This window comes from Nerophis ophidion, linkage group LG29 (assembly GCF_033978795.1).
Source record: "Nerophis ophidion isolate RoL-2023_Sa linkage group LG29, RoL_Noph_v1.0, whole genome shotgun sequence".
In the NCBI taxonomy this organism is placed as follows: Eukaryota; Metazoa; Chordata; class Actinopteri; order Syngnathiformes; family Syngnathidae; genus Nerophis; species Nerophis ophidion.
This window is the reverse complement of record NC_084639.1, coordinates 4579283-4603467: the sequence shown is the minus strand read 5'-3', so window position 1 is coordinate 4603467 and position 24185 is coordinate 4579283. Positions and strand designations below refer to the sequence as shown.

At 40.0% G+C, this 24185-nt stretch overlaps 1 protein-coding gene across 4 annotated transcripts in view; it reads right to left on the bottom strand.

The window, feature by feature from the left end:
* The window catches only part of septin6 (septin 6), a 79491-nt gene that overhangs the window by 18305 nt on the left and 37001 nt on the right, over positions 1-24185 (bottom strand). For all 4 annotated transcript variants that reach the window (XM_061891807.1, XM_061891806.1, XM_061891804.1 and 1 more), the window contains exons 3-8: positions 23364-23559; positions 23105-23291; positions 14781-14942; positions 11717-11813; positions 5431-5599; positions 1036-1168 (exon numbers count right to left, since the gene is read on the bottom strand). In XM_061891807.1, the coding sequence (XP_061747791.1) occupies positions 1036-1168; positions 5431-5599; positions 11717-11813; positions 14781-14942; positions 23105-23291; positions 23364-23559 (944 nt within the window). The remainder of the gene's footprint in view (positions 1-1035; positions 1169-5430; positions 5600-11716; positions 11814-14780; positions 14943-23104; positions 23292-23363; positions 23560-24185) is intronic.

Genomic DNA, 24185 nt, shown 5'->3' with positions numbered 1-24185 from the left:
GTGAAGGCTAGTTAGCTTTTAGCGAAACGTTAACTCATTTTGCGGTGCGTGTGTGTGTGCGCGCGCGTGTGTGTGCGTGTGTTGAAGCAGCAAAAAAGGACATAATATTAAATGAAGAGTTTCTGTCTCTGATAGTGTATAAAATAATTTAAGTGCATCATAAAGCCTACATAAACTCCATGGTGGTCAGGTATGAATTTTCAACAATAGTTACATGAATCATTAGTAATGTATCAGCCTAGTTTTGAATGGCAGGGTCCATGCTATCACATGTTGATAAAAACATAACGTTTATATAATAAAAATCAACTACAGGCTTCCCCAATGCTGTAATAAATTGAGCATGATGAGTTGACTCGAAACTGTTTAATGTTGCACTTTTTATATGTAGAAGAAAAGTTGTGTCATTTTATTTAGTCAAAGCAACAACTTGAGACAGTTTAATGTGGATTAACGAGGGGAAAATTATTATAGTGTTCCCAATGTTAAAAGGATCAAGCCATTGTTTACAAATTTGGTAAATAAATACTCCAAAAATATATATTTTGTTGTTTTCTTAGTGTACCGAAAATGAACCGAACCGTGACCTCTAAACCGAGGTACGTACCGAACCGAAATTTTTGTGTACCGTTACACCCCTACTAAATACACACAGAAAATATAGATTTTGATCGCTCTAATTAAAGAGGAATGAGTGTTAATTGAAAGCAGACAATAACTTAAGGAAAGTTAGGATTTGGAGTGCATGTGAAAGTACAGCAATCTCTTATTGCAAAGTATATTACATTAACATAGCAGGAACAGAACCAATGTTGTAATGGCGGTAGAGGAGCAAATTTCTCAGTCAGCGGTATTACTGCTGATGGGTTTATTGTGAACAAATGTACGTACGAAAAGTGTAACACGCATAGGGTTCACATTACTTGCTTATTAGCAACATTTTAAAGTGCATGCAGAGGTAAATTGAGATGCTGACCACTCTGCATTAGTGCTACATTCAGTTCCAAGATGGGGTCGAACGACAAAGACACAAACCTCTTTCTCGGCTTCTTTCAGCTCTCCCTCCTTCTCTTTGACTCTTTGGACGAACATTTGCCGCATTTCTTCTTCCTTCTTCTGCAGCTCACCCATGAACTCGTTCCTCTTGGCCTCATACGTCTCCTGCAGACTGTGAAAAGGAGCGGCGATTCACAACTTCATACGGCTATTTTTATGAGAGCAAGAGGTTGTATGCCACTGACATCCAGATCCATCACTTCATTACAATTACACTTAGCTGGAAATAATATTTACGTATGGCATTTACAGTATGTGCAAAGCACATACCTTTTACATGACATATCAAAAGATATATATATAAATCAATACAATCAATCAGCATATTAGGTGGGTGTGCATTCCAGCAAGGTGTGTTTTGATGGCACGCAAACAGGGCGCCATGGAGTGACGTCGACTTTTCACTTTTTTTGAGAGGATTAATATTTGCCTGTTGATTACTGGATCGCTACGAGGACGGTTGATGAAGAGCGGTAGCTGCGGTCGTGACTCGTGAGTGGAGCACATTCACTGCCGACACTCACTTTTATTAGCGTGCATGACTACGGCATCCTCCTACTTCCAAAAACATGCACCTGGGGGCCCTGTGATGAGGTGGCGACTTGTCCAGGGTGTATGCGCCTTCCGCCCGATTGTAGCTGAGATAGGCTCCAGCGCCCTCCGTGACCCCAAAGGGAATAAGCGGTAGAAAATGGATGGATGGATGGACTTTCGATGAGGAAATATGTTGTGTTACAATGTATATATGTATGTATGTATATATATATACATACATACATATATACATACACACATATATACACATACTGTACATATACATATATATATGCACACACATACACTGTATATACACACACACACACACACATATATACTGTACATACCGTATTTTCTTGAATTGCCGCCAGGGCGCTAATTAATTTAAACCCTCTTCTCACCCCTGCGCTTACCAAAGGCATGCGGTAAAAGTAAGTATGCGTTAATAATTTAAAGCCTCTTCTGACTCCTGTGCTTACCAAAGGCATGCAGTAAAAATTTGAGTGTGATGTAAGGATACCATCATGAAAAGCACATTTAATAAAAAAAACGTTATTATGGTCTTACCTTTATGTAACGCATGTGTCAAATACATACATACATTTGTGGAGACTATTAGGCTCTTGCCTTTCTATTTACTCTTTGCACGCTTCCTAGTCACGTGACCGCCACAGTCCAATCAGCTGTAGTTGTATGCCGGTAGCAGGAAGTGACTGGTATGCTCTTGCTCTATTTACTCTTTGGGAACTCGGTGCTCCCTCCCTCGTCACGTGACGAGGGAGTTCCCACGCCCCCAACTCCAGCGTGCCCTGCCTGTCTGTCGGACCGTCGGCTCCAAGGGTATATTAATAAAACATAGCTACTTACTGTTCTTTTTAGCACACCGGTATTCAATAGCTTGGACCTTAAATCCTACTGAATAGCTCTTAATCTTCTTCCCGTTATGTGATTTCAAATTACCGGTATTGAAATCAGCCTCCTCCATTTTGAAAATGATGACAGGGGAAGTGTCACTCGTGACGTCACGAGTTTGACCAGGCGGTAATACTTAGCATGCGCTAATTATTTTGCGAAGCAAGTTTGACCCGGCAGTAATTCAAAGCAGGTGCATACTATATGCCCGGCGGCAATTCAAGGAAATACGGTATACATATGAATAAATACACACATATATACACACACACACATAGCTGGTTTTACGAGCAGAGGGGCATGTTCAACAGCTATCAGAGATGCGCGGTTTGCTGTCTCATCCGCGGAGTCCGCGGGTCGGGCGGTTGACATGACGAAAAAATAGATTTTAATTAGATCCGGGCAGGTGGCGGTTGAACCATCCGGAATTATCTGATATGCATGGTTCTGTGATCGATATCCTTTGCCATTCAAGGAGCCAATTAAGACCCGTGTCATAAAGCGAAGAAGACAACAAGAGACGCTATCGTTCTCCTGAATGAATGCCGGTAGTCACCCAGATAATAAGTATTAGGGCGTGCTATGAAGCCATTGCCTTTATCACCTACTACAACATGTGCGATCTACTTGTTAGTCCAGCATCGTGTTGTGTGTGGCTGCTGCGGCAACACACACACGACTGCAAGGCATACTGGGTGACACAGAGTACACTAATGGTTGCGATATAAACAATTTTAACACTCTTAGTAATATGCGCCACACTGTGAAGCCACACCAATTAAGAACAACAAACACATTTCGGGAGAACGTCCTCACAGTAACACAACATAAACGCAACACAACAAATACCCATAATCCTTTGTATTCATGACAACTCCTGAATAACAACCCTGATGTATTTCAGCGGGCGGTTGGCGGGCGGGTACGGTCCTGATTAAATGTTGGTTCGGGTGTACGGCGGGTGGATGACAACTTTGGAGATATATATATACATATATATATATATATATACATATATATATATATATATATATATACATATATACACACACACACACACATATATATATATATATACACAGTATACACACACACACACACACACACACACACACACACACATATTAGGGTTGTCCCGGTACCAAAATGTATTTTGATACTTTTCGAAATAAAGGGGACCACCAAAAACGGCATTATTGGTTTTATTTTAACAAAAAAATCTCACGGTCCATTAAACTTTTTTTTTTTTTTACTGCAATCGAAGAACAATTTTAGCCTTTAATAATATTGTGAATATACTAGACAACATGTCTTTTAGTATTAAGTAAGAAATCAAATGCTCCTAATTTGTCTGCTGACACATATGAGGTAATATATTTTGTCATTTATCATTCCATTATGTTGTCAAAATTATGAGGGAGAAGCTTTAGAAAATCAATTATTAATCTACTTGTTCATTTACTATTAATATATAGTTATTTTACGTTTTAACATGTTCCATCTACAAACTTTTCATTTGTTTTGGATGATACCACAAATATAGGTATCGATCCGATACCTAGTAGTTACAGGTTTATACATTGGTCATATTCAAAGTCCTTATGTGTCCAGGGACATATTTCATGAGTTTATCAACATAATATACATTTTAAACAGATTTAGTTAGAATAAAAAATATCAATCTAATCATTGTAGAATCGACTAGATACGCTCTTGTATTTGGTATCATTACAGTGGATGACAGGAGCAGATCCGCCCATAGCATTTGTTTACACTGAGAAGCACTAGCTTTTGTTAGCGGTGACACCGGTGAGGTATTGTATCCTCCTAAAGTGTGCAGTGAAGCATGTTTAGCTATTCCTCGTCCTGCAGGGATGCTACTTGTAAGAAACTTACTTTATTTGTCGCCATGGAGACGAGGATTAGTGATTTAGAAGTCGCTTTAAACACTATCGACCGCAGATGGACGTTAGCCGCTGTGTTATAACTTCACCTTTATCGTTTGTTTTGAAGCCAAAATGAGTCCGTTCTCTGTTTTCTGTCTGCACACCGTGTTTGCTTGTAAGTACTCTGTGATTGTGTGTTGCCGAACATGCTCCTCTGTTCATAAAACTAGCAATTTCACGACGTGACGATGTCATGCCCGTTTAAAAAAAAAAAAAAAAAGGAACTGGTATTTTGAGTAAAAAAAAACAAAAAAAAAGGAACTGGTATTTTGAATATACTGCCGTTTTTTAATCATTAGTACCGTGGTATTTTACTAGTACCGGTATACCATACAACCCTAATACATGTATATATACACATACACACACATTTGCATATATATACACATTCATATATCTTTATATAAATATCTATGTATGTATATATATATATATATATATATATATATATATATATACACATACATACATATGCATACACATATGTATATATGTGTATATATATATACAAATATATAGACATATATATACACACATACACACATGTATATATATATATATATATATACATACACACATTCATATATTTTCATAATAATATATATATATTTACACACACACATTACATTAATATAAATGATATGTAATTAATAAATAATATAATTGTATAATGAAACTGTGAAAGCTCGACTCCAATCATGTTTTGCACTTTCCCCATCATGCATTGCATTTGATTTAAGTGGGTGTCTTTTCCCTCGACATTTGTTATAATATCCACAAAGTTCAGGGTTCAGGGGGTGGAGTTTAGACACCCATGCACTATCTACATACATACATACATCTTGGTTTAATCATTTGTTGTCTTATCTTCAGCTTGTAAATTGTTTTGTCCCTACATCGTAAAGTGTTCTCTGGTTTCCTGAAAGGCGCTTAGAAATTAAATATCATGGTTGACCGACGCATTGAAATAAGAAGCTACCTGAAGGGCTTGCTGTCGGGGTCCGTGTCCTTGAAGCCCATCTCCTCCAGCTTGCAGCGGCGGTACAGCTCGTAGTGGCTGGTGTGCGTCTGCTCGCGCAGGTCCTCCATGTTCACTCGGATCAGCATCTCTCGCAGTTTGACGAAGTCACAGTGATTCTCGTTTTCCACTGGGGAGACAAGCACGTAAAAAGAACATAAAGAAATTGACATATACACCTCTGATTAGTAGAGCTGATATTATCAGCCGATAAATGCTTTAAAATGTGATATAGGACTTTATCGGTATCGGTTTCAAAAAGTAAAATTTATGACTTTTTAAAAAACCCGATGTGGCCTCGATGTCCCTCGCATGCGAAGTTCGATAAAGTGAAAACGGAAGAAATTAACCGGATTTCATAAATGAACAAGGAAGTCACTAGTACTACTACTTTGCAAAATAAAAGCTGCCATACCTTAAAAACTAGGGGGTTTTTTTTATGTGAAAATAAATTTAAGTAATATAATGTATGAATATATATATAGTGTAATAGAGGGTATAGATGTTCGATAATATCGGACTGCCGATATTATCGGCCGATAAATGTTTTAAAATGAAACATCGGAAATTATCAGTATCGGTTTCTAAAAGTAAGATATATTACTTTTTAAAACACCGCTGTACGGAGTGGTACACGGACGTAAGGAGAAGTACAGAGCGCCAAAAAACCTTAAAGGCACTGCTTTTGCGTGCCGGCCCAATCACATAACATCTAGGGCTTTTCACACACATAAGTGAATGCAATGCATACTTGGTCAACAGCCGTTAAGGTCACACTGAGGGTGGCCGTATAAACAACTTTAACATTATTATACTATTATATATATAGTATTTATATAGGTGTGTGTGTGTGTGTGTGTGTATATATGAAGGATATGTGTGTATTTTGGGTATATGCATGTGTGTATGTATGTGATTATGTGTGTATATGTATGCATTGTATGTATGTATATGTGTATAAATATATATAAATTGTATATATGTGTGTGTGTATATGTGTGTGTACATATGTATGTATGTAAGTGTGTGTGAATTTAAATGTATTTGTAGCTGAGATAGGCGCCAGCACCCCCCGCGACCCCGAAAGGGAATAAGCGGTAGAAAATGGATGGGATGGATGGATATATAGGTAATATATAGCATCTACGTAGCAACCACTGAATTGAATTATATTATATATATTATTGTATTATATATTGTATATATATATTGTAGCTGAGATAGGCGCCAGCGCCCCCCACGACCCCAAAAAGGGAATTAGCGGTAGAAAATGGATGGATATATTTTATATGTATAGGGGTGGGACCTAATAAGTTTACTTCTTCCCACTCCCTTTTGAGCCAATCTTGACATCTACAAAAGATTAGTCAGATGTAATGTTTTCAGGTTTGCAGGTGTAAAAATAATATATTTATATATTTCTTTTGTATTTTATGTCATTCTCTTGTTTTGTTTGCATGGCTCAAAATAAACCATTAATTAATTCATTCAACACTGTTACAAATATGCGCCACACTGTGAACCCACACCAAACAAGAATGACAAACACATTTCGGGAGAACATCCGCACCATAACACAACATAACTAACACCCAGAACCCCTTTGCAGCACTAACTCTTCCGGGACGCTACAGTACACAGCCCCCGCTACCCCAAACCCTGTCCACCTCAACCTCCTCATGCTCTCTCAGGGAGAGCATGTCCCAAATTCCAAACTGCTGTTTTGAGGCATGTTAAAAAAAAATAATGCACTGTGTGACTTCAATTATAAATATGGCAGTGCCATGTTGGCATTTTTTTCCATAACTTGAGTTGATTTCTTTTTTTGGGAAAACATTGTTACATTGATTAATGCATCCAGCGGGGCATCACAGTAAAATTAGGCATAATAATGTGTTCATTCCACGACTGTATATATCGATATCGGTTGATATCGGAATCGTTAATTAAGAGTTGGACAATATCGAAATATCGGCAAAAAAGCAATTATCGGACATCTCTACTGATTAGCTCATGTTTTCTCATCGTGTTGCAGCATTGCGTGCGACACCACGTGGGTGCATGCAAACACATGACCAAATCTTGTACGATAACAAATATGGTGTATATGTAGACTTCCGGCTTTAGAAGAGGTTTTCACACTGTTTTTCTACACTACTTACCTTGGATCTTGATGTGCAAATAGAACAAGATGGAGCAGCTTCATACTGACGCAGAATCCTTGTAAAAACTAATAGAGTAGTGTGGCCGCGGGCGGCTTGCGCCACATTGTTACGGATCGCTCAACAAGTCAATGAAAAATCAATTAAAAGTCCATTAGTGACACGCTGCAGCAGCTCGACACGCTGTATGAGGTTGTACCAGATGGTCAATTCCAAAAAACAAATGCGTGTGTTCAATTTGCACTTTCTGACTAAGCTCAAGTATATATTATTAACCTTTTTTTTAATTTTTGGTTAAGTTTGATACTCATTCTACTTTGTTTACAAGCCAACATTTATTTGTTTAAACTTATTGTATTGATAGCCTATTTGGATGGCCTAATGACCTATATTTTTTATAGCATATGTTTCTACAAAGTTTGGATATATGCCTCTTATTATGTATTATTTTGATGGACTGATTGATATTCTGTTTGATTTTATAAATCGAAAAAAAATATGTACAGTGGGGCAAAAAAGTATTTAGTCAGCCACCCATTGTGCAAGTTCTCCCACTTAAAATGATGACAGAGGTCTGTAATTTTCATCATAGGTACACTTCAACTGTGAGAGACAGCATGTGAAAAAAAAAATCCAGGAATTCACATTGTAGGACTTTTAAAGAATTTATTTGTAAATTATGGTGGAAAATAAGTATTTGGTCAACCATTCAAAGCTCTCACTGATGGGAGGAGGTTTTGGCTCAAAATCTCACGATAAATTCATTCTTTCCTTAACTCGGATCAATCGTCCTCACCCCTTAGCATAAAAACAGCCCCAAAGCATGATGTTTCTACCCCCATGCTTCACAGTAGGTATGGTGTTCTTGGGATGAAACTCAGTAGTCTTCTTCCTCCAAACACGACAAGTTGAGTTTGTACCAAAAAGTTCTATTTTGGTTCCATCTGAGCACATGACATTCTCCCAATCCTCTGCTGTATAATCCATGTATCCATTTTGGTATAAACTCAACTCGTCGTGTTTGGAGGAAGAAGAATACTGAGTTGCATCGCAAGAACACCATACCTACTGTGAGGCATTGGGGTGGAAACATTATGCTTTGGGGCTGTTTTTCTGCTAAGGCAGTGGTTCTCAAATGGGGGTACGCGTACCCCTGGGGGTACTTGAAGGTATGCCAAGGGGTACGTGAGATTTTTTTTTTAAATATTCCAAAAATAGCAACAATTTAAAAATCCTTTATAAATATTTTTATTGAATAATACTTCAACAAAATATGAATGTAAGTTCATAAACTGTGAAAATAATTGCAACAATGCAATATTCAGTGTTGACAGCTCGATTTTTTGTGGACATGATCCATGAATATTGATGTTAAAGATTTCTTTTTTTTTGTGAAGAAATGTTTAGAATTAAGTTGATGAATCCAGATGGATCTCTATTACAATCCCCAAAGAGGGCACTTTAAGTTGATGATTACTTCTATGTGTAGATATCTTTATTTATAATTGAATCACTTGTTTCTTTTTCAACAAGTTTTTAGTTATTTTTATATATTTTTTTCCAAATAGTTCAAAAAAGACCACTACAAATGAGCAATATTTTGCACTGTTATATAATTTAATAAATCAAAAACTGATGACAGTGCTGTATTTTACTTCTTTGTCTCTTTTTTTCAACCAAAAATGCTTTGCTCCGATCAGGAGGTACTTGAATAAAAACATTTTTCACAGGGGGTACATCACTGAAAAAAGGTTGCGAACCACTGTGCTAAGGGGACAGGACGATTGATCCGTGTAAAGGAAAGAATGAATGGGGCCATGTATCGTGAGGTTTTGAGCCAAAACCTCCTTCCATCAGTGAGAGCTTCGAATGGTTGACCAAATACTTATTTTCCACCATAATTTACAAATAAATTCTTTAAAATTCCTACAATGTGAATTCCTGGATTTTTTTTTCACATTCTGTCTCTCACAGTTGAAGTGTACCTATGATGAAAATTACAGACCTCTGTCATCATTTTAAGTGGGAGAACTTGCACAATCGCTGGCTGACTAAATACTTTTTTGCCCCACTGTATATTCATGCATACAGTACATACATAAATAAATACTAAATATCGTGTATAATATACTGTACATATTTGTACATTCACTATATTGCCAAAAGTATTTGGCCTCCCATGCAAATAATGAGAATCAGGTGTCCTAATCACTTGGCCCGGTGTATAAAATCAAGCACTTAGACATGGAGACTGTTTTGTAAAAACATTTGTGAAAGAATGGGCCACTCTCAGTGATTTCCAGCGTGGAACTGTCATTGAATGCCACCTGTGCAACAAATCCAGTCTTGAAATTTCTTCGCTCTGGAATATTCCAAAGTCAACTTTATTATAAGAAAATGGAAGAGTTTGGGAACAACAGCAAGTCAGCCACCAAGTGGTAGGCCACGTAAAATGACAGAGAGGGATCGGCGGATGCTGAAGGGCATAGTGCAAAGACTTTCTGCCCAGTCAGTTGCTACACAGCTCCAAATTTCACGTGACCTTCCAATTAGCCCACGTACAGTATGCAGAGAGCTTCATGGAATGGGTTTCCATGTCCGAGAAGCTGCATCTAAGCCATATATCACCAAGTCCAATCCATAGCATGGGATGCAGTGGTGTAAAGCACGTTGACACTGGACTCTAGAGCAGTGGAGACGCCTTCTCTGGAGTGATGAATCACGTTTTTCTATCTGGCAATCTGATGGACCAGTCTGGGTTTGGAGGTTGCCAGGAGAACGCTACATTTCGGACTGCATTGTGCCGAGTGTGAAATTTGGTGGAGGAGGACTTATAGTGTGGGGTTGTTTTTCAGGAGTTGGGCTTGGCCCCTTAGTTCCAGTTAAAGGAACTTTGAATGCTACAGGATACAAAACATTTTTGGACACTTCTATTGGATCGCATTTCAAGTTCAAATGTGAGTAAAGGCAGGTGGCCAAATACTTTTGGCAATATAGTGTACATCTATGAATGTTCTCATTCATCCAGGTGATGGTGGTCTCAGGGCCTTCAATCGATCGCAACTGGACTGTTTGGTTTGTCTTGAAAGACGTTTGGCCTCGGAGTATGCTTCATCGATTCGTGCTCATAGACTTAGATTGGTCAGATCTCGTCTAGCGGCTGGTGCCAAACACCCCAAATAATCATACACCAAATAACCAGGAGGGTTTCCCTGGGCAAGGGTGGTTTGGCATCGTAATGAGAAAAACAACTGTTTTGATGCAAACGAGGAATCCCAACTGTCAAAGTCAACAACAGTCGTTGAAGTGTAGTTTCCCCTCGTTAGCATCGAGGTATTGTATGGCAGAACGATCGCTGTGGATCGCCTACTACCAGTCCAAAATAGTCGGAATATCCCTAGCGTAAGCATTCCATTCAGTTGTAAACGGACGGCACAAATGGCATTCTGGTCACCTTCTGTTCACCTGTGGGATGTTCCAAATAAGTGTTTGTTTGCTGAACATTCCTCAACGTTCTCAGTTTTTTTTTGCCACTGGTGCCAGCTTTTTTTTAAACATGTTGCAGGCATCAAATTCCAAATGAGCTAATATTTGCAAGAAAATAAAGTTTACCAATTTTTTGCAGTCTATTCAATTGAATATAAGTTAAAAAGGATTTGCAAATCATTGTATTCTGTTTTTATCTATTATTTACACTGGTGGTCCCAAACCACCGGGCCGCAGAATAATTTTTTTATACATTTTTTTTTCTTAAATCAACATAAAAAACACAAGATACACTTACAATTAGTGCACCGAACCAAAAAAACTCCCTTTTTCATGACAAAAAAAAAATATATATATATGCATCATCGCCAATTATGCAAATTATGTGATGATGTCCTATTGACACCGCCCCTGCCACGCCCCCACTACCACAATTTATTTGTATTCTGTGGGAAACACTGTTCAGCCTGTTGTTTTGCACTGTTCATGTCTATACTGTGTGTTTTTCAATAAAGTAAAAAAAAATAAAGATGTAAAAGATGGCTGCAAGATGGCATGTCCTCCCATTTCTAGCAGCACAGGAAGGGAAACGGTCTTACCCTGCACGGTGCCCCAGGGATACTGGCGGGCCTTCACCATCTTGTTGCCGATCTTCACCTCCTCCGTGCTGCCCACCACTGCGAACGGCAAATGGCTCTGTGGAGGAGACGTAAGTGTGTTGGTCCGCTGCCAGCTTCCTTATGCCAACAGAACACGAAAATATCCAAGACAGAGCTGAATATCTAAACAGTTTGTTTCAAGGTTGCCGGATAGAAGGAAGGAAAGGAAGGAAAGAAGGAAGGTAGGTAGGTAGGTAGGTAAATAAGTCGATAAATCGATAGATAGATAATTTATTGTATGGTATGCTCTGAATGAACTAATGAATGTATTTGTTGTGTTTAAAGTAGCAGTAGAGTGGACAAACAAGTAAACTTTATATTATTGTGTTTCATTGTATACGTCCAGGGCATGACGTTAAAGTGCATCCGGCAGTGGAGGCTCCTCTATAGGGTTTTGGGGCATTAGGAGGTTAACCCCTTTACTACTGTTACCCCAGGTAGCCCTTGGCAAAGGCCTAGTACCTTAATGACCCCTAGCCAGGGATACGGTGAAGACCTCAACGGCATAGCAGGTGGAAGATTAAAGAACTACCACAACGGCTGTGAGGTCGGAAGAAGGCACCCCCACATCCACGTGGGCCCAGTTATGGGGAAATAACAACCCGGTGGAACAGGCGGAGGATGATTGCTAACCCTATGGAGCGTCACAACGGCTGAGATGGCGATGAAGGCTGCAGCAGAAAAGGGTCTCCAGTCGTTTTGGACTCCATGCCACTGGACCCTGACCCAGATCTGTCAAAGATGGTGTGGTGACTGTCTTGGCGACCAGTCTCCCCACGTTAAACAAAGTCACGCACAGGCATCCTCCATAAAAGGATACCCCCTTACCAGGAGGATCGTCATACTTGTTTAGAGTGACCGCCGATGATGATGAGGACATTAAACCATATCCAATTGTATTTTCAATCTGCAAAGTATGTAAAAATAACATCTATACATCACAAAATGCCACTAATTCAGTTTTGAATATTCCAGTTCGAATACCTTCGGCAACCTGCAGTCTGACCATATTTTCAGATCAATCATACTGATACTACGCAAAAATTGTAAAGAGATGTGCTGTTTATCATTCAAAATCCTTATGTAAGACAAGAATAAAGTAGATAAATAGCAAACAATTGAGTCAACACATGGAGAGGGTCCTCTGTTGCGGCCATTATAAGCCCTCTTAAAACATCCAAAAAGTGCCTAAAATACTCTATTTACACGCCGTGACCTGAAAATTAACCAAATAATGAGTGATATTGTTATTATAAGTGCCAACGCAGACAAACTCTTTTATTTTCAAAAGCAGTGAGCTCAGGCTGCTATTGCTGAAATACTGAGCCGGCGGCTGCTTCTGCTTTGTCTTAAACTTGCAAAAAGTAAATTTTAGATTATAATTCATGCATCTTTCAAATACTACTAGACAAATGTGGCCATGGACCGACAGGCTGGTCCATTTTCACACTACCCAAGATGATGGAAAATAAAAACGTTTAACCCCTTCGTCGGGATTGCAATTGATTCTTCATCTAAACGGAATTATGTGAGCGTCCTGTCGGTCGGCATCCCAGTAAGTGTTTTTTTTATTATGGTTAGTTTTATCGGCTGATAAATGCTTAAAATGTAATATCGGAAATGATCGGTATCGGTTTCAAAAAGTAAAATTAATGACTTTTTAAAACGCCGCTGTACGGAGAGGTACATACCCGGTAAAACACAGACATAGAGAGCCGTACAGAGCAGTTGCGTCTCCAAGTCAGAAGCCCCCCTCCCCTCTCTCACACACAGCACAGGAGTTGACGACTGAAGCATGAGAGGTTTACTGGCGACGCTTGATGACCTCATCAAACCGCCGCAAGCGCAGCATAACAAGAACAAGAGTGTGTTGTTGCCGGTGCTGTAGCCGTGGCTAACAAGCGAGCTCGCTGGGTGACTGACTACCGACACCATGTCTATGGTTTGGGATTATTTTAGAGTGTCTCTGACGGATAAAAAACTGGCAATTTGCAATGACTGCAAAAAGTTTGTTATGCGAGGAGGAACCAAGACGTCTTCCTTTAATACGAGCAATTAGATCTCACACACAACACAGGAGTTGACGACTGCAGCATGAGAGGTTTACTGGCGACGCTTGATGACCTCATCAAACCTCCGCAAGCTCAGCATAACAACAACAAGAGTGTGTTGTTGCCGGTGCTGTAGCCGTGGCTAACAAGCGAGCTCGCTGGGTGACTGACTACCGACACCATGTCTATGGTTTGGGATTATTTTAGAGTGTCTTTGACGGATAAAAAACTGGCAATTTGCAATGACTGCAAAAAGTTGGTTATGCGAGGAGGAACCAAGACGTCTTCCTTTAATACGAGCAATTAGATCTCCCACCTCTTCAAGAAACATAAGGAGATAGATGATGAATACAAGCGGAAGATGGATGTGAGCCCAGTTTACAATTTCCTGTTATACAGTATGCCAGGCAGTCTTGCATTAAATGAGGACTATGTTATTTTTTACTTAATTACTCTCGTATATCTGGACTGAAGCTGCATTTCTTCATTGTTTTTGTATCAGTTGTTTTGAGGTACGTTCTTAAAAAAAATAAAAAAAATAATGCACTTTGTGAAAGTCAAAGTATAGTATTTCCCATAGTTGTAATGGGTATCAGGATTATTTTAGGGATAGCATGTCCCAAAATCCAAGCTGTTTTGAGGCATGTTAAAAAAAATAATGCACAATATTAACCAAACAGTTAAAAAATACCTTTGAGTAGACATGCCTGACTCCCTAAATGTAAAAGGTTCCTCCTTAGAAGTAGTTGCTGTTACGGTAGTTTTGCAGACAGACACACAATGAATGAACACAAGAAGAGTCAGGGCAGATGTTCTTTAAGTGTTTTTGGCTCCTGTGTTGAAAAACTGTCATGCTTGCTGCAGGCTGAGCTGGCCGATTGTCCGCAGCGACGACGCTGCACGAGGACTGTGTTCGTTCTACAATGCACAAAGTGTCGCGACGCGTGACTTACGTTCATGGTGGAGTTGATCTCGGCGACGGACTCGTCGTCAGTGGGGAACTGGTAGATCTGCACACCGTTGCTGACCAGTTCGCTGGTGATTTTGATCTTGAACTTGGTCAGCTCACTCTTGGAGATAGCGTCGGACTTGGCCACTATTGGGATAATGTTGACCTACGGGGCGCAGACAAGAAGATGGCGCGACTGTGAAATGACATCATAGTGAGACACAACAGACTTCAGAGGTGAAGCTAAGAATAGAACATTTTTTAATGGGGCTTTTAGACTTAGACTTCCTTTTTAACTTAGACTTCCTTTTTATTGTTATTCAAATTTGAACTGTACAGTACAGATAAGAACAAAACCCGCGATATATCGAGTATATCCATATATCGCCCAGCCCTACAACAATCATAAATGAAGCTTTCAGCCCACACATAATGTTGACATTAATAATTACAGAATATTTTGATAAAGACAGATAAAAACAGCCATCTTGGCTTGGTCGCCCACTACTGGTTTTTATTTTCAAGAAGTTACATGTCGGAATACAAGCAATGTAGTTGTGCTACTTCTCTACTACTACTTCCTACAACTTGCCTACTATGATTCGCTGGCATTGTGAAAACTAAATTGTCAGGTTCAAACACTGATGACATCTATTAAACAGACAAGAAGCAAGCAACCATGCAGAGAGTTCAATTTAGCTCATGTGGAGAACGCATGGAGCTGCACACTTAGTCACAGTCTCGCCCTACGCTCTAAGGTTCAGCTCCCAGGTCCTTCTATTTATTCAGGAGTTCCATAGTCAACGTCACTGAGGCCGCTTCTAAAAGGAGTGGTCACATATATTATGCAGAGCAGGTCCAGTACGCACAATATGTGCTGGGCCTTGTAATTTTCTTGTTTCTGCTTTGTCTGCGTGCTCTCATCTTATCTTCGTTGAGGTCCTTGAAGTCCTTGGCTGTTAGCGGGCTAAAACAAAGCTAACGTCTGCGGCTGAGGCCACCCCTCGGACAAGAAATGTTGTCCTTGCACAGATAGAAAAAAGGCAGCTTGAGCACAATAGCTAATAACTATAGCAACAGACTTCAAGCATACTAAAGTTGTGTGGTAATATATAAACAAGATTTACATGTATATATATTATATATATATATTATATATATATATATTATATATATATATATATATTATATATATATATATATACACATACCGTATTTCCTTGAATCGCCGCCGGGCATGTAATATGCGCCTGCCTTGAATTACTGCCGGGTAAAACTCGCTCCCCAAATTTATTAGCACATGCTTACTTTTACCGGCGGGTCAAATTCGTGACGTTACGAGTGACGCTCCCCCTGCCGTCATTTTCAAAATGGCGGAGGAGCTTTTCTTTTGCTTTTACCGTGTGTAAACCAGGGGTCTTGTACCGCAGCCATACAGATCACACTAATGGTTGTGATATAAAACTATCTTAACACTCTTACTAATATGCGCCACACTCGGTGAACCCTAACCAAACAAGAATAACAAACACATTTCTGGAGAACATTGGCTCTAGCACCAAACTCCCCCACCCCCTCCGTGCTTCGGTTGAGGTGGGAGGGGTTGGGGGCGCGTGTATAATATAGCCAAGAGTCATGGAAGCATTGGAATTCTGGGTAATTCTTATGTTGCGTTTATAATGTGTTACAGCGCCAATTTTCTCCAGAAATGTGTTTGGTGTGGGTTCACAGAGTGTGGTGCATATTAGTAAGAGTTTTAAAGTTGTTTATATCACAACCATCCGTGTAAACGGTATGGCTGTTGACCAAGTATGCATTGCAATCTCGTATGAGAAGCAGCGAAATGCATGCGTCCTACTGGCACGCAGATAGCATAGTGTAAAGGTGGGCGCGATGACATGTTGTAGAGCAGTGGTCCCCAACCAACGGGCCGCGGCCGCAGAATAATAATTTTTTTTTTATTCACACTCAATTTTTTACTGCATGCCATTGGTAAGCGCAGGGGTGAGAAGAGGTTTTAAAATGATTAGCGCCTGCTTACTTTTACTGCATGCCTTGAATAAGCGCAGGAGTGAGAAGACGTTTTTCAATTAATTAGCGCCCCGGCGGCTATTCAAGGAAATACTGTTTATATACATGGAAGTATTTATATTATATATAAATACTGTCACACACTCTATATAGTTGATGCTGTCGTCCTTTTCAGGTGCAGCAGCATAGGAATGCACCCCTCAGATAAATGTAAAGACTGCTCCGTCGTCAGATCCGGTCGCCGCGGGCTCAAGCAAAGACTCGGGGCGTCCACGCAAATAAGCCCCTGGCGGGAGCATCTCACTTTTAGAGCAGTCAGCTGGTGGGCAACAACATCACGAGGTGTAGCGGGAATACAGGCAGATGGCTTTAAAAGGCTCGTGACCCATGAATGGAATGAAGGCGTCCATATTGCTACAGCGATACAACCCTTTTCATTTAAAATCATGCGTAACGAATCAATAAATTCAAATGCGATCAAAGTAAAAAGTGAGAATCTCATGTGGAATGGGAAGTACTATGAGGGGATTTTTGCCTATGCCATTCTGAAACACGTTTTTTTTCTGCAAAAGTGGGATTTGTGGGCAGAAAAGCAATGATGTGTAAATGATCTCATGGCACTGCCCTGAAGCATCCAATCAAAACGCTCTGCTGACATTCCCATGCAGTAAGTGGTAATAATATAAGCCAGCATTCAATTCTTCCTTTGTCAGCGCTCACAAGCGATTTAAAAGTCACCTATTAGGCAAAAAGGACTGTTTAATGGAGTTATAACAGTACGGTGTGTCTCTGGAGACAGTTTATGAGCACCAAACGTTAGGAACATTCCCATTCTCCTTCACTTGATCTCTCCATTTGTTTGACAATAAGCGCTTAAGCAGTCGATTTTAATTTCCGGGATTTCATGACACATCGCTGCACATCTAAAATAGAGTCTTAATTAAAGCCGGAGTTGTAGGAGATAGAGGTGGGAATATTTGGCCACCTCAAAATTTGATTTCGATCGAGCAGACTATTCAATTCAGATTTGATTCATCTTGTTATACATTATTCTGTATGTAAATTATAATCAAACCTTTTCAAAACCTGCTGAAAACCTTCTCTTGCCTGCTGACGTACAATTTAACGTTGATTAAATGTAACCTGTTTATGTGTGCATGGCATGGAGGTTTTTGTCCCACTCCAGACTAGGCCCCCTTAGGAGCCCAGTCTAGATTGTATTTTTTTACTCATCTTTTTTCCCCAGCGTTTTACCTTTTTTCCCTATCTTTTACGGGTTGACTTGTGGCGACCCATCAGCGTTCCTGTTCTGTAACCCTGAACACTGTTTGTTTATCTAATCTTGAACCCGTTTGTGCTGGAAAGAAAGTTTTGTTGTACTTGTGCAATGACAATAAAGACCTATCCATCTATCTTTACGCACAGTACGATATCCTAAAAATCATGTATAAACAAATTCTACCAAAAAGTTAAGTTAAAGTACCAATGATTGTCACACACACACTAGGTGTGGCGAAATTACCCTCTGCATTTGACCCATCACCCTTGATCACCCCCTGGGAGGTGAGGGGAGCAGTGGGCAGCAGCAGTGGCCGCGCCCGGGAATCATTTTTGGTGATTCAACCCCCAATTCCAACCCTTGATGCTGAGTGCCGAGCAGAGAGGTAATGGGTCCCATTTTTATAGTCTTTGGTATGACTCGGCCGGGGTTTGAACTCACAACCTACCAACCTCAGGGCAGACACTCTAACCATACTTGGTAGCGGGGGTGTATATTGTAGCGTCCCAGAAAAGTTAGTGCTGCAAGAGTTTCTGGGTATTTGTTCTGTTGTGTTTATGTTGTGTTACGGTGCGGATGTTCTCCCAAAATGTTGTTTGTCATTCTTGTTTGGTGTGGGTTCACGGTGTGGCAAATATTTGTAACAGTGTTAAAGTTGTTTATACGGCCACCCTCAGTGTGACCTGTATGGCTGTTGACCAAGTATGCCTTGCATTCACTTGTGTGTGTGTGTAAAAGCTACATATATTATGTGACTTGGCCGACAGGCTGTTTGTATGGAAGGAGAGCGGACGTGACGATAGTTTTTAGAGGATGCTAAAGGCAGTGCCTTTAAAGCACGCCCTCAATATTTTTGGAAGGGATGGAAATTGGGAGAAATTCAGGACAATGGTTGCCCCGGGAGATTTTCGGGAGGGGCACTGAAATTCGGGAGTCTCCTGGAAAAATCGGGAGGGTTGGCAAGTATGACTCTAACCACTAGGATAACAACATTCATTTGTAAAAAGACAAATAATTATAATCAAAAAGATACCCCAGATTTTAGTTTTCCAACATTGACAATGGAAAGATGCATTTTAATTAAAGATGTCATGGAACAAAACTATGTAAAAATCTTCCTGTATTCCAAAACATGATTAAAAGATATGATTTTGTGTAAAATGGTGCTTTATTTAGTTTGTTGTAGCTTGTGAAGTGGTAATCTGGCCTTGCAGTCTTGAAAAATAAATGCTGTAGTTGTTTGAATAGGGTGCAGATGTTGTAGGTTTACAATTATTTCTGCTAGTTTTTATTCATTATTTACTTGAATGCTACGTTAATTTTTATTTTAATAAATTAAATAAATGGAATGTTTATTATTTTTTTACATTTACCAAAATCACAGAACTTTGGTTAATCTACTAAATGAAAATAAGCTGGTGTTGCTAACATGTGTGTCCTCCTGACCCACTTATGGTTTTGTATCTAACGCTATGGCATTTATTTACCCCCTGAGACGTATTTGAAATAGTAGACAATAAATAGCAGATATGGGGCCTTTAGGTGACTTGTAAATCTGTGTTGATTCTTAGGGCCGTGGTGTTGTTACACTTCTTACTTGAGTCCGAAAATCGCACCAATCCTGGCTAAAGGTTTTGCACATTCAGTGGAATTGAATCAGCGTGTGTGCGTAATAGACTTATGTACAGTCGCGATCAAAACTTTACATACCCTTATAAAGAACAAAGTCATGGCTGTCTTGAGTTTCCAATCATTTCTACAACTCTTATTATTTTGTGATAGAGTGATTGGGGAACATACTTGTTGGTCACAAAAACATTCATGAAGTTTGGTTCTTTTATGAATTTATTATGGGTCTACTGAAAATGTGAGCAAATCTGCTGGGTCAAAAGTATTCATACAGCAATGTTAATACTTGCTTACATGTCCCTTGGCAAGTTTCACTCTAATAAGGCGCTTTTGGTAACCATCCACAAGCTGACATCACATGGACAAAGATAAGAACTTCTGGAGGAAAGTTCTGTGGTCGGATGACGTACAAATTGAGCTGTTTGGCCACAATACCAAGCAAGGTGAGGCCTTTAATCCCAGGAACACCACTCCTACCGTCAAGCATGGTGGTGGTAGTATTATGAACTGGGCTTGTTTTGCTGCCAATGGAACTGGTGCTTTACAGAGAGTAAATGGGACAGTGAAAAATAGAATAGAATGGACTTGTGTGACGATTGCGTGGCATCGTGATGCGGGTTTGTTCTCTCTTGGATGCAGTCGGGCTCGGACACAGCGTGAAGGTAAGAAACAATGATTTATTAGAATTAAATCAGCGTATGAAAAAGAAAAACGTGCACAAGGCACAAAAGGCAAACCAAAAGAGCTAGCATGTGAGCTAGAGGAATAACAAAAAGACTTAGCGTGGAAGCTAGCTGGTAGCAAACAGGAATACAGGATCGGGAATCAAAGTTGTCACTGTCTTGCAAGAACGAATGAACAAGGAAGGCAGGCTTAAATCAAGGTGGTAATTACGAGGCAGGAGGAGCGCATCAAAACCAAGAGGCAGGTGAAACTAATGCGTAACTATGGTGACAGAATAAACAAGGAAGTACAACCAGGAACTAAAGAAGTCAAACACTAACAGAACATAATACAAAAAGACTCATAACCTAAACATAATATGATCCGGGCAGCGGATCATAACATACTTTATTGTCATTATATTTGCATATAACGAGATTAAGGACTCCAATTTAAGGTGCGGTAGTGGGAACAAATATGGGGTAAAAATAAATAACACAAGAGGTAATAAAGGAAACACTAACAATTGAAATAAACAGAGTACTATCCAATAAAAATAATAAGCAATCCTGTACAACAGACATCCCCAACCTTTTTGTATCCGCGGACCGGTCAACGCTTAATAATTTTTCCCGCGGCCCGGGTTGGGGGGTGGGCGGGGTAGTCCTTTTTTATTTATTTTTTCCTTTGTCATGAAAAAGGGACGTTTTTGTCATGAAAAAGGGAGGTTTTTGTTGTCAGTGCACTAATTGTAAGTGTATATTGTGTTGTTTTATGTTGATTTAATAAAAATAAAAAAAATTAATAAAAACTATTTTTTTTTAAATAAAAATTTATAAAAAATTATTCTGCGCCCTGGTGGTTGGGGACCACTGCTGTACAATATACAAAAGACTATAGAAATACAAAATACTGTACAATATACAGAACAAGACAAGAGTACCAAAGTAACAAATAAATACATTAAAATTAAAATAAAACAGAGGATTACCTCCAAATTCTTCAGGACAACCTAAAATCATCGGCCCTGAGGTTGGGTCTTGGGTCTTGTCCAACAGGACAATGACCCCAAACACACGTCAAAAGTGGTAAACGAATGGCTAAATCGGGAAAGAATTAAGACTATTGAATGGATTTCCCAAAGTCCTTACTTAAACGCGTGGACAATGCTGAAGAAACAAGTCCATGTCAGAAAACCAACAAACTGAGCTGAACTGCATCAATTTTGTCAAGAGGAGTGGTCAAAAATTTAACCAGAAGCTTGACAGAAGCTTGTGGATGTCTACCAAAAGCGCCTTATTGTAGTGAAACTTGCCAAGGGACCTGTAACCAAATATTAAAGGCCTACTGAAACCCACTACTACCGACGACGTAGTCTGATAGTTTATACATCAATGATGAAATATTAACATTGCAACACATGCCAATACGGCCTTTTTAGTTTACTAAATTGCAATTTTAAATTTCCCGCGAGGTATCCTGTTGAAAACGTCGCGGAATGACGACGCTTATGTTGACGCGTGCTTGTGACGTTATTGGTTGGAGCGAACCTTTCAGCCCAGCACCACTCACGACTAAAAGTCCTCTCTTTTCATCGCATAATTACACAGTATTTTGGACATTTGTGTTGCTGAATCTTTTGCAATTTGTTCAATTAATAATGGAGATGTCAAATAAGAATGCTGTTGGTGGAAAGCGGTGGATTGCAGCTGCCTTTAGCAACCGAAACACAGCCGGTGTTTCTTTGTTTGTTGTGAAGCTTTAACACAGAGCGGTCAAGCGAACATGTTTCTCTACGTCAAACAGCAAGTTTTTGGATGGGAAAATTGTGATATTAAGTCGGCTCTTACCGAAAACTTTAGTGGATTATGCGACCTCCTTCTGCAGCTCAAAAAGGCAGCTGTGATCTTGGCTCCTCGGCTTCTCTCAGAGACACTGGCGTTCACCGCAGCCCTCCGACTTTTAGGTATGACTTTATAATCTCACTAAAACACTATTAACACAATAAGCAGATGAGGGATTTTCCAGAATTATCCTAGTAAATGTGTCTAATTACATCTGAAACACTCCCACTGCCTCCGCCTGGAGCCGTCACCTTTTCTTTTTTTTCTTTCTTTTTTTTAGTGCTTCACTCTAACTTTCCTCATCCACGAATCCTTCATCCTCGCTCAAATTAATGGGGAAATCGTCACTTTCTCGGTCCGAATAACTCTTGCTGCTGGAGGCTATGATTATAAACAATGTGAGGATATGAGGAGCCCTACAACCCGTGACGTCACGTGCACATCGTCTGCTACTTCCGGTACAGGCAAGGCTTTTTTTATCAGCGACTAAAAGTTGCGAGCTTTATCGTCGATGTTCTCTACTAAATCCTTTCAGCAAAAATATGGCAATATCGCAAAATGATCAAGTATGACACATGGAATGGACCTGCTATCCCCGTTTAAATAAGAAAATCTCATTTCAGTAGGCCTTTAACATTGCTGCATGTATACTTTTGACCCAGCATATTTGCTCACATTTTCAGTAGACCCATGATAAATTCATAAAAGAACCAAATTTCGTGAATCTTTTTTGTGATCAACAAGTATGTGCTCCAATCACTCTATCACAAAAAAATAAGAGTTGTAGAAATGATTGGACACTCAAGACAGCCATGACATAATGTTCTTTACGAGTGTATGTCAACTTTTGACCAGGACTGTATATGACAACATGGAACTCACCTTGCTGTCGAGCTTCTTCATGGTCACTAAGTCGAGGGATTTGAGTGAGTGTCCCGTGGGAGCGATGAAGTAGAGACACGCGTGGATGCGTGTGTCATGGTAGCTGTGTAACGTGCGCTTGATCTTCAGCTCCTCCTGGAGATACGCTTCAAACTGGGTATCGATGAACTCCACGATGGACTTGTAGCTGCCAGGGACATACAAGCGGACACGATGATAAAAACCTGTCTGGTGGCCTCGTTTACATGCGGGAATGTACCTGTCTTCCTTATTAATCTGGTCCCCGAAGCCCACGGTGTTGACGACGGTGAGCTTGAGCCGCACGTTGCTCTCCTGGAGCTCGTAGGTGTTGGACTTGAGCGTCACTCCGGGCTGGCTGTGCTGCGTGGGATCGCCCTCAAACTTGGTGTTGAACAACGTGTCCATTAGAGTGGACTTGCCCAGACCCGTCTCTCCTGCACAACATCATATAGAGAAATGGCATCGTTTTAGAAAGACGAAACTCAGGCATAGGCGGGTCAGGTGGGCATTCATGATGGTGTTGACCCATTGTTTGTTTTAATTTGTGACACCCATACAAAGCAAAACCAAAATTGAGTTAAGAGTACTTCTTGTAAACAGCATAGGTGCTGAAAATTCCAATATGTAAATAGTGGGGATGTCCGATAATATCGGACTGCCTATATTATCGGCCGATGAATGCTTTAAAATATAATATTGGAAATTATCGGTATAGGTTTCAAAAAGTAAAATGTATGACTTTTTAAAATGCCACTGTGTACACGGACGTAGGGAATAACACAAAGCACCAATAAACCTAAAAGGCACTGCCTTTGCGTGCTGGCCCAGTCACATAATATCTACGGTTTTTCACACACAGAAGTGAATGCAAGCCTACTTGGTCAACAGCCATACAGGTCACACTGAGGGTGGCGGTAGAAACAACTCTTACACTGTTACAAATATGCGCCGCACTGTGAACCCACAACAAACAAGAATGACAAACACAATTTCGGGAGAACATCCGCACCGTAACACAACAGAACACATACCCAGAACACATACCCAGAACCCCTTGCAG